Source organism: Strix aluco, chromosome 30, assembly GCF_031877795.1.
Source record: "Strix aluco isolate bStrAlu1 chromosome 30, bStrAlu1.hap1, whole genome shotgun sequence".
Classification (NCBI taxonomy): Eukaryota; Metazoa; Chordata; class Aves; order Strigiformes; family Strigidae; genus Strix; species Strix aluco.
In genome coordinates, this window is record NC_133960.1 from 2,238,010 (window position 1) to 2,248,902 (window position 10,893).

The 10,893-nt window shown below is 62.7% G+C and overlaps 2 protein-coding genes across 4 annotated transcripts; one reads left to right on the forward strand and one right to left on the reverse strand.

Annotated features, from left to right (window-relative positions):
- Window positions 1–253: 253 nt before the first annotated feature.
- On the reverse strand, window positions 254–3,185 carry HAPLN2 (hyaluronan and proteoglycan link protein 2). Of its 3 annotated transcripts, XM_074809426.1 has the most exons (7): window positions 2,856–3,185; window positions 2,334–2,447; window positions 1,743–2,093; window positions 1,415–1,531; window positions 1,120–1,305; window positions 678–978; window positions 254–358 (listed from the first exon to the last, which is right to left on the reverse strand). In XM_074809426.1, exons 2-6 carry the CDS (start codon window positions 2,419–2,421, stop codon window positions 695–697), a joined length of 1,026 nt encoding a protein of 341 aa, XP_074665527.1. In that variant the 5' UTR covers window positions 2,422–2,447; window positions 2,856–3,185; the 3' UTR covers window positions 254–358; window positions 678–694. The 3 variants fall into 3 exon arrangements, with proteins under 3 accessions (XP_074665527.1, XP_074665525.1, XP_074665526.1); XM_074809424.1 differs by having other exon boundaries at window positions 254–978; XM_074809425.1 differs by having other exon boundaries at window positions 254–978; window positions 2,826–3,185.
- Window positions 3,186–5,430: 2,245 nt separating this feature from the next.
- Window positions 5,431–10,595, forward strand: RHBG (Rh family B glycoprotein). Its single transcript, XM_074809423.1, has 10 exons — window positions 5,431–5,611; window positions 6,955–7,141; window positions 7,565–7,715; window positions 7,856–8,003; window positions 8,295–8,461; window positions 8,665–8,802; window positions 8,974–9,107; window positions 9,290–9,411; window positions 9,785–9,858; window positions 9,965–10,595. The coding sequence occupies exons 1-10, from the start codon at window positions 5,431–5,433 to the stop codon at window positions 10,370–10,372; spliced, it is 1,710 nt and encodes a 569-aa protein (XP_074665524.1). The 3' UTR covers window positions 10,373–10,595.
- Window positions 10,596–10,893: the final 298 nt, after the last annotated feature.

The following is a 10,893-nucleotide window of genomic DNA, read 5'->3' on the forward strand; positions in this document are numbered from 1 at the left end:
GCATCTCCCCACGCTGTTTTTCCCCCTGTGCCGTGCCAGCTCTGGTGCTTTTTATAGCTCACCCTGGCTGTGTCGAACAACAAAATTCAGAAACCCCCGGTGTGTGGTGCCAGGAACACCGATAACTCCCCGGGACAGGGCAGCCGGGGGGGCCCCGTGCTGCGTGAGACGGGAAGTCCTTGTCAAATTCCCCTCGTCGAGAGGCCAAACGGTCCCGGGGGGGCAGAGGCCAAGCGAGAGCGTGACTTTGCCGTGCAGCTTTACTGTCGCTTTATTAATTGAGAAGGCGAAACTCCATTAGTCACGCTCGTTAATGCCCGGCCCTCCAGCTCGTCTGCACCAGGCAGAGTCCTCGTGGCTGCGGGGAGAGAGGATGGGGCGAGGGATGCGCTGGGGTTGGGGAAGGGGGAGCCTGTGCTGCCTACTGGGGGGGCTGGATTAGAGCCCCTTCCTGGCCCAGCAATGGGTCTGGCTTCTCCAGCAAGGCCTGAACAGCCAACAAGCCCCAAAGCTCTGTCAGAGGATGCCTCGAACACCCAAACCCAGCTCTATCGCTTCGTCAGAGGATGCACAAACCACACGAAATCAGCAGGAGACCCCCCCCATACCCTGCCTCAAGCTCTCCACCCGGGTGACAAGGGCTGGCGCCCCCCTGCCGTCCCCTCCGCTCAGCCCACCTCTCTTCCCAGCGTTCCTACTTCCCCACGAAGCAGTAGGTGCCATAGGTCCGTAGTTCCTTGCTGGGAAAACCAAAACTGCGGACGCCGGGGTCTGGCAGCCCCCCGCAGCGCTCGCGGGGGGTGGTGATGGGGTACCGCACGCTGCCGTCCGCCAGCCACCCCCCGTCACAACGATCCAGCTGGGAAAACTTCCAGGCGGAGTAGAGCTGCCCCACTTTGGCGATGGCAGCCCCGTGGTTGTGACACGCTTGCCCGGCCTCCTTGAAGTTCAAGTGGCCCCGGATGAAGTAGACCCGGCCTGGGGATGAATAGGGACGTGGCGGGTGAGCAGCCACCACGAGTGGCCTCCTTGGGGACAATGGCAGCCCTGACGTAAAGCTGGGTGGGTATTGGGGTTCGGCGGTGGCACCCTGAGAGGGACAGGGGAGCCTGGCACTACCTTGAAGAGAAGAGGTGAAGCAGAAAGCGTCGAATCGGTCCTTCTGCTTGTCCCTGGCCCCGTAGGTCCGAACGCCCGGGAGGAGGAGGCGGCCACCGCACGGCTCCCGCGAGTTGATGATGGGGTAGTGGACAGTCCCGTCGAGGATCCAGCCGGCGTTGCACCAGTCCAGACCCTCCGTCCAAGCTGTGGGGGCAAGACATGGCTCAGCACCGGCACTTCCCTCCTCCCTGCTCCCCCTGCCCAGCGAGGTGCGTTTTGGGGCAGATAAGGGGTTCATTTTCGGACATTTCACCTTTGTAGAGCTGCTGGTAGGTGGCGAGGCGGGAGTCCTGCTGCTCGCAGGCTCGCTTGGCTTCGTGGTAGTTGAATTTGTAGCGCCCGTTGCTGGGCTGGTAGGGGAAGACAACGCCTGGGGGGACAGGGACAGGGACGGAGCGTGAAGGAGATGGTCTCCCCAAGGAGGCTTTGGCTTATCATCCCCAGAGATGAAGATAAAGCTGGGGCATGGGGTGTTGCAACAGGGGACATGAGGGATAGAAGCACCCAGCTGTGGACCTCCAGTCCAGTCCAGGACCCCTCTCTGCTCTCCCCCACATCCCCGGGAAGGAGCCCAGCCCCACCTTCGAGGTGCAGCACGAGTGAGACACTCTCGTCCTCCAGCCCGTTGACGAGCTGACAGCGGTAGCGTCCCTCGTCCTCCAGAGCCACATCGGTGATGGTGAGCGAGGCGTCGTAGCGGTGGCTGTGCCGCAGGCGCACCCGTGGGCTCAGCGGCCCGTAGTTCTTGTGGTACAGCCCGTTGGTGATGATGATGATGCTCTCCCGGTAGTTGGCTGGCTCCACTTTGCTCCACTTCACCCGGTAGTTGCGGGGCAGGGCCCGCAGGACACAGGGCAGGGTGGCCGTGGCACCCCGCTGCGTGTGCACCGTGGCATGGAGGGGTTCCAGCAGGTACTGCAGGCGGGGGGGGGCTGCGGCAAACCCCCCTGGCAGCCTCAGCGCCGGCTCACCACGGAGCATTGCTGCAGCCCCACCATCCTTCAACACCCCTCAACCCTCCTGGGCATCTCCAGCCTGGTTTCCATCACCCATCCTGGCTCCCTTCCCCCCTCTCCTGCAACCCCTGGGAGGTACAGCTCAGCCCCTGCCCTGACTGGACCCCCCCGCCCCAGCATCATCTCCTGCCTCCCCCCCTGGGCCCTGCTCCCTACCCGGGCTCCCTGTCGGCCGCTGCAAGATGCTCGACGCCGGGGATGCCGCCAAGAGCCACAAAGAGCCGAGCAGGAGAAGCTGGTGCATCCTCAGAGCTGGGGGCAGGACGGTGCCTGGGGGGGGGAAGCATGGGTGTCAGGGATGTGCAGGGGGATGCACCCCGGCTTTGGTGGGGACCGGAGGACGTGGTGCTTGCTGCTGGGGATGCCATGGGGCTGCTGGGTGGCCCTGTGCTGTTGGGGGCTCACCGATGTTTACTGTGCAAAGGGACAGGAAATCACCAGGAGACCCCCCCCATACCCTGCCTCAAGCTCTCCGCCCGGGTGACAAGGGCCCGCGTCCCCCTGCCGTCCCCTCTGCTCAGCCCACCTCTCCTCCCAGTGTTCCTACTTCCCCACGAAGCAGTAGGTGCCGTCGGTCAGGATCCCCTCTCAGGACACGGAGCCAAAAGAACATGCCAACCCTCCTCGCTGGCACCCCAGACCTCTTACCGTCCCCAGCCGTGTCCTTGGGGGACCCACCGTTCCCATCCAACGCCTCCCACGCGCGTCCTGCCCCGGCGCCCGCCGCGTCCTGTCTCCGTCACAGCCGCCCCATCGCGAGGCCGAGGGCTCTGGAAACGTCAGACCTGTGTTACGGTGCTGCCGGGAAGAGGGGACACGGGGACGCAGGGTGGCGGCGAGCGGGTCCTCCTGGCCAGCCCCTGCCCTGTCACCGTCCCGGGGCGGGCAGTGTCCCCGCAGCCCCGCGTCCCCGCGGTCCCTTCGTGCCCGCTCCCATGGTGCGCGGGAGCGGCGAGCGCCAGCCGTGTCCTCGCTCCCTGCCCTGTCGCCGTCTCTTCCCGCTTTCTTCTCTTTTTTTTTTTCCCCCCCAACACCTCCCCGAGGAACGCACGGGGAGGAGGAAGCACAATTTCCCATTGTGAGCGTCTTTCTCTTTATTGTTCTGCTCGGCAAAACACAGTGCGCCCGGCTAACAAACACCCCTTTATTTGCAGGCCACAGCGTCGGGGAATTCAGGGAAAATGCCAGCCCAGGGCTCCAGCAGCCCCTTGGGCCGGCAAAACCTCCCCTCGGCATCGGCCCCCAGCGCTGGGACGGTGCTCGCTGCTCCCACAGACATCAGGGCAATGCTTAATTTTACGTCCCCCCCATCAAGTGTTTGATGGGGGGATGCCGCTCCCATCCTTTGGGGCTCCTGAGGGTTGTGCAAGGGGGGTCCCCTGCTGCTCTTGCATCCCCCTGGATTTATCCTGCCCTGCAAAAAGGCATCGGAGAGGCTTCCCCGTGGTCATCTCGGGGCCGGGACGCGGCCGGGAGCAAAGCACGGCCGCACAATGGGGCTGTGTTCTGGGCTCTCTTATCTTCTCCCTCCCCCAGGGTCCATCTCCAAGGGTGGAGGAAGCTCTTCGCAAAGGAAACACAAGACAAGCAGCGTCTGTCCCCGGCACCAAAGGACACAGTGATCCTGGCTTCGCCGTGGCATGCACGGCACCGAAAACAAACCTCCCCGGGGCAGGGGGGGGGTAAGTGGCACCAGGGCGTGCGCTGGCTCCCTGGCCCCTCGCCCCCAGCCCACTCCCCGCGGCTCCTGGCCCCTGTTCCAATCTGGTTGCTTATACGGAGGGGTTAACGCAATAACCTGCCCTCAGTTTGATGGCACCAGGCTGGACTGGAAGCCTCCGAGGCTCTCCCAGCTCTAACTGGTCAGCGCTTTGGCTCACTGTAATGAGCAAAAGGTGGCCAGAGCTTTGCTCCCCCCATGCAGGGAAAGGCTAAACCACAGCAGCACTGCATGCTCCTCTCCCGCACCCCGCCACGGTTATTCTGCGGGTCCGTGGCTGTTCAGAGAGCACCCGTGAGCTCCCCCCATCACACTTCCCATGCCCACGGCTGCAAAAGAAGATCCTGATTCCACCCCCCCACCCCACCAGCAGCACCCAGCCCTGGGCAGCGGCTCAGGGCTTCTTGGCTGGAGGATGCTGTTTCCCAGTTCCGTGGTACCATGAAGGAGCTGAGTCATTTGTTGCATTTTTCCCAAGTGAGGGCAATAGCTACGCCCCTCGGCTCTCACAAAACCACAGCCTGAAGCACAACACTCGCTGGGGCCTCCAAAAGTGACTCATTCCCCTTCCCCAGCCTGTTGGCGTCAGGGCATGACCCCGGCCCGATGCTGCCGCTCTGAGCTCATGCCTTGGCCCGGCGCTGTGGAAGGGAGTTACCCGAGTCACTTCCCAAACACACGCTGTTTCACTTCTCGGGTCCTTTTCTCTTCCTCTCCCTTTTTGGAATTTGTACCCACTCTTGGTGCATTACAAACACCTCTGCAGAAGCTGGAGCAGCCAAAGAAAAGCAAAGGAAACCCCCGTGTTCCAGCTCCCCCCCACCTCTCCTGGCGCGGGTTGCCAACAGCTCCTCACCCTTGTTTTTCAAGCCTCAGCTTCTCCTCCCCATGCAGCCCCTCAGGTAACCTCTTCACCACCACCCCCCCTCTCCAAACCAGCATTTTTCCTACTGACCAGGGAGTTTAAACCCAGTTTTGCTGAACTTGCTGCAGCCCAGCACCTCCGCAGCGGGTCAGTGCTTGCTGCACCCCCCCCCCCCCATCTCCTCTGTCTGACTCGATCCCCAAACCATCACGTTTCTCCTGTGCTGAAACTCCAGAAAAGCTGAAACCTCGGATGTCCCCCAGCTCTCCCAGCACCCCAAATCCCACCCGATCCCCCAAACCATCACATTTCTCCCGTGCTGAACCTCCAGAAAAGCTGAAACCTCGTGCGTCCCCCAGTCTCCCGCCACCCCAAATCCCATCCTGACCCTCTCGCGCCCAGCCGAGACAGACGCTGACACTAAAAGCCCCGCGTGCTTCCCCGGCACAGTGGCCTGAGCCACCTGATGTGACAAAACCAAGAGCCGGGGCGACAAGGCCGGGGTTTCCGTGTTGGCAGCACCGTCCCGCTCCCGGCCCGTGGGAAGGACCAAGGCGAGGGCAGGACCTGGCAGCCGCCCTGGCAGGCGGAGTTTGCAGCCCCAGCGTGTCTCTCCTCGTGTCTTCCCGGTTTCAGGGGGTTTTTGCCTGCCCCAACCGCCCCACGACATGCCTGAGCACACAGCTGCCTCGAGGCTGCGGCTCTCCGGGCTGTGCTTCCTCCTCCAAATCCTCACCATCCTCCTCTTTGCTGTCTTTGTCCGGTACAGCCCAGAGAGCAGCCTCGGCCTCTGCTCCCAGCAGCTGAACTGCAGCTGGAGAAACCAGGACTCAGGTTTTCAGCATCCCCGTGAGTACCCGAACCCCGGGTGGGTGCAGGGAGCGGCTCTACCTGGTCCCCAGGTACTGCCGAGGGGGTGGCATGGGATGTCACCGTGCTCGGTCCAGGCAGACCTGTCACACCGTCCTGCTCCAGATTGGACTCCAGAGTAAAAGATCAAGCTGCGGGGTTGGGGTACCGGTGCACCCCACCGAGGAGGGGCTGGAGGGTGGAAAGCAGACACGCTGCAAGGATTTCCCATGTGCTTGGACAAAGCCAGGCCCTAAACAGGGATATTTGGGTCTAGAACATGGATTTTGGCAGCTGGAGCGCAGAGGGGATCACTTGGTGCTGGGATTGGCCTCCCATCCTCGGGGGGGAGCACGGCAGCCGCTCCTGGCACATTGGGGTCTGCAAAACTTCCCACTGACCCGCTGCAGCGCCAAGGGATTCACTCCGAGCCCTTTTCACGGTGGATTCGGCTCCCTCGGTGCTGCCAGAGCGTCCGACGTGGGGCTGAGGGGCTGCCCCACCGGGAGCATCCTCCTGCGTGTCAGGCATCGCTGTGAAACTCAGCCTGGGCTGGGGGATGAGGGACTGACCCCGGCTTTTCTGAGACAAGGGCGATTGGAAAGGAGCCTCCGGAGCGCTGTGGCCAAGGAAGGGGAGCTGAGCAGGCAGCAGGCAGGTTCTCCCGGTTTCACCTGCCCACGTAACCCCACCCAGCGCAGGCAGTGACTCAGGGGAAGGACAGGCAGCACTCTCGGCACAGCCCAGGGGTGCAAAGGGCATTTAGCTCAAGCAAGAATCAGGTCCCCTCTCCTCTGGTTTGCCACCAATTGGTACCAAACTGGTCCCATTTTGTCCACCCTTCTGGTCCTCTTGTCCCGTGAAGCGGGACGGGATGTTTTCAGGGGAAGCAGAGGGGTCCTGGGGGGTGGCTGATGTCTCAGACCCACCTTCGCGCTGGTGTAATGGGTGCGGACGGCTCTTGGCCACCCCAAGAGGTTTCTGGGCTGCGGGGTGAACCTCATGCACCTACCGAGGTATCGGCACAGGGCAGTTGCGAATGGGGGGGCCGAGAGTCACTGCGAAGGGTGGTGGGGGCCACGTCAGGCAGGGACGGCTTCACCTGTCACAAGCACAAGCACCAACTGCTCCTGCTTTCCGCTGGAGATCTCCAAGGCCAGACCCACCACGGTTCCAGAGACACGGAGGTGGGAGAAAGGCTGATTTATATCGCTAAAACCTTCAGCTCCCTGAAACCTGTTAGAGCAGGGGGTGTCTGAGCCCCTCGGGGGGACCCTCAGGCAGGAGGGTGGCTGCCTGCTCTCGACACCTCCAGAGCCGTCCTTCTGCCTCTCCTCTGCCAGGTTTCCGGGATGTCCATCTCCAATCTCTCCTTGGCTTCGGGCTTTTGGTGGCCTTCCTCGGCCGCTATGGGCCGGGCAGCGTGGCCATCAGCATCCTCGTCGTGGCCTTCGCCATCCAGTGGGCCGTACTGATCCAGGGGTTTTTATACTTCTTCCTGAATGGCAAAATTTACGTGGGAGCTCAGAGGTAAGGCAGGAGGGAGCTGCTGCTGCCTGGCTGCCGTCGTCCCAGGTCCAGCCCTGGCACACTGGCTCCCTCCTCTGTAAAACTCACAGCTCTGCTTTGGAGGAGGATTGTGAGGACAAGTAGGAGCAGGCTTCTGGGTTATTTGAGTTCCACACTAGGCAGGGCCATGTAAGTACCGCCAACATTACAGCCAGGCATTTAGGGGGGCACGCTGGCCCCCGCCTGCCTCAAGCCCTGCCGTCCCCTCGTCACCAACACCTCAAGGCTCGGGCTGCCCTGCTCAGCTTGCAGGAGCGCTGGGATGCAGGGGCTGGGCTGTAGGCTCAGCTCTTGTCCCCCCCCCAAGCCCTGCGCTCCCCAGCTCCCACGCTCGCCCCCCCGGCAGCGCCGGGTCCAGCCCCACACCTTCCCTCTCCTTCCCAGCATGGTCAGCGCCGACTTCTGTGCCGCAGCCATTCTGATCGCCACCGGCGCCGTTGTGGGCAGGGTAAACCCCGTCCAGATGCTGCTGCTGACCCTGCTGGGAGTCACCCTCTTCACCCTCAACGAATACATCCTGCTCAGTCTCATGGGGGTGAGTCACGGATTGGGGGGGAGGGCCCACCAGAAAGGGGGTGACCGTGGGTTTAGGCTGCACGTGTCAAGACCTGCCTTGTCTGTAGAGACAAATCCCGTATCCCCTCTTCCTGCACAGTGGTTTTCTGCACTCCCCAGGTAAGGGACAGCGGGGGCTCCTTGACTGTCCACACCTTTGGCGCTTATTTTGGCTTGATGGTTTCACGGATCTTGCACAAGCCTCATATGGAGAAGAGGAAGGAGCAGCAGGACACGGGGCACCAGCCAGATTTCTTTGCTGTGGTTGGTAAGGAGCTTGAATCCTACAACACTGGAGTCATAGACGTGGTGGTGGAAGGACCATCGCTGACACTAGGACAGTGTGGCTGAGGCTTTGATCAGCAGAGTCCTACAAACCATCCACCTCCCTGGGGACCTGTCCTGGGGCTGCACCACCCTCTCCAGGAAAAAGCTTTTCCTCATGTCCAACCTGAACCACTGGTGTGGCCACTTACGTCTCTTGGCACTAGCAAGAAGTTTCTTTCCCGTGAGGGATCAACCCCCAACATCAAAACCCGCCTGTTCCCCTTTCCGGCAGGAACCATCTTCCTGTGGATCTTCTGGCCCAGCTTCACCTCAGCCACCACCGCCCGCGACACCGCCGAGCCCTGGGCAGTGCTCAACACCTACTTCTCGCTGGCGGCGAGCACCTTGGCCACCTTTGTCCTCTGGCCTGTCCTCCACGCGGAGGGCACGCTGCGGATGGTAGGTCCTCTCCTGGGACAAACCCAAGTCTCATGCACTGCCCACGTCCCCTCCTACAGCAACGATGAGCATGAATACACCCCATTAGGCTTTTTTAAGTTTGTTAAGACCCAGTTTGATCCCTGAGGAAGCCCAAATCCCCCCAGCCCCATGTTGATGTCCTCCACGGAGCCAATTTCCCTGACCATGTCCTGCTCCATCAGGTTCAGCTCCAGGATGCCACCTTGGCCAGCGTGGCTGTGATGGGTATGGCCGGGGAGATGCTGGTCACCCCCTTTGGCGCCCTCATCGCGGGATTTCTGGGCGGCCTGATCCCCCCACTTGGCTTCAGATTTCTCACAGTGAGTCACCTCGGGACAGCTGAGGACACCGCTCAGGGGACCACCCCGCTTTGGGGGAGGCCACATTGCCAACCCGCAGCTCCCAAACCTGCCAACACCGAGCCGCGGCACGGCTTCCCCGGGCAAAGATCCCCTGTCTGAACCCCGGCTCTTCCTTAACGCTCTCCCCAGCCCGTCCTACACTCCAGGCTGAAAATCCAAGACTCTTGTGGGGTTCAGAACGTCCACGGGCTGCCGGGGATCCTGGGCTCCTTGCTGGGGACGCTGCTGGCGGCACTGGCCACCGCAGATGCTTACGGTGGCAGGTGAGACGGGCCAGAATCAGGGGTACCAGTGCGCCATGCGCCAAACCGGGGCCACCACAACCCCTGAAATCGGGGATGCACCCTTGTTCCAGCACCCCCTTATAGCACATCACCCAGAGCCATGAGCGGAGCTCCCCATTTCCCTGCCCGGGGGAACAAGCTCCCCAAAAACCCGTCCCTAGGCTGGAGCTCGTGTTCCCGCTGGTGGCCCAGGGCAGCCGGACAGCCCCGGACCAGGCGCTCTGCCAGCTCAGCGCCCTGCCCGTCACCCTGCTGCTCGCCGCGCTCGGGGGCTGCCTCACAGGTGAGTTTTGCCGCCGGTGGAAGGGTAACAAGGAGCAGGAGAATTGATGGATTTGGGGGGAAAAACCAGGAGCAAGCCCAAAGCGGACCCTCGCCATCAGCCGCGGCGGGCAGAGTCCAGCGGTGCTCGGCGCTGCACAAACCCCCCCCGGCGCCCGGGTCGGGGCTGCCCCCAGGGCCGCGGTTGGGGTGGGGGCTGCCCCCGGGGCTGGAGCAGCCCCCGGGGCGGGGGTCGGGGCTGCCCCCCGGGGCCGGAGCTCCGGTAGCCCACCGGCTAGCTGCCGCTAGATGTCAGGGGAAGCCCGGCGAGAGGAGCCGGGCTGGGCCGGCCGCCCCGCTCTCAGACGCCCTCGCCCGGTTTTCGGCATCCTCAGGAGCCGTCCTGAAAATGAAGGGGCTGAGGTCTCCCCCGGACACGCGGGACCTGGAAAACACCGTCCTCTGGGAGGTAAAGCTGGGGGTTTGCTGGTAAAAATAAAAAGGGTTTAGGGGGCTCAGGCAGCAGCGGGGGTTGGATGCTTCCCCGGCTGCCGATACCCTCCCTCCTCCTGCAGCGGGTGGGACACAGCTTCACCGAACCCCCCAGGCCCCCCCATCCAGTCCTGATTTGCCCCGAGCAGGGCCCATTTCTGCCCCTCTCCGTGTCTCTGCGTTGGCGCAGGTGGCCGAGGATGGATGTAACCGCAGGGCGAGCGGAAAGGAGCCGGCCACCAGCACCTTGGTCTGATATCCCGACCCCCCCCCGGGTGAGGTCCTGCACCTCAACCCTCCGCCAGCATCACCAGTGCCAGGCAGCTTCTGGCAGCCTGAATCTCCCAGCACCCTGCTCAGGTGACAGCCAGGCTTGGCCCCATGTGGGAGCCAGCTCCTGGGCCCAAAGGTTTTGGGGGCAGTTGGGTGCTCCCGGGCCTTTGCAGGGTGAGGAGGTGCTGCAGCGATACGGGTGCTCGCTGTGGGAGTGACCTGGCTTGCTCCAGGGACACCTCAGGGTGTCCAGACTTGGCTCAGCCACTTCCCCTCTCTGCTCTGTGCCTCAGTTTCCCCATCTACTGCTCTCCAAAGAGAGGAAGGCAACAAGGGGGGCTGTGTCAGGGACGGGGCGTACCAGGCTCCACAGAGAGCAGCAGAGACTTTCTACAGGCACTTTTGCACACAATTAAAACACGTTGATCTTTTGTAGCTTCAGGATTTGCTGGTGAATTCCCACAGCGCCTGCCCAGCTCTCCTGGCTGAGCTCCCTTCAGGTTTCTTTCCAGGAGGGAAGTGAAGCCCCCAGGACCCCCCTTCACCCCAACAGTTGATGTCCATGGGGTGGGTTTCATCCGTGTTGTGTCCCCCCCGCCCTGAGACAGATACCACCCCAGAGCCTTGGCCACCAGAGTGTGCCAGCACCCAGGGGTAGGGCCAGGGTGACACTGGGGTCCCCAGCACAGAGGTGTCCCCCTCACCTTCCCCTTATCACTCATTGCCTTGCACTGGGGAC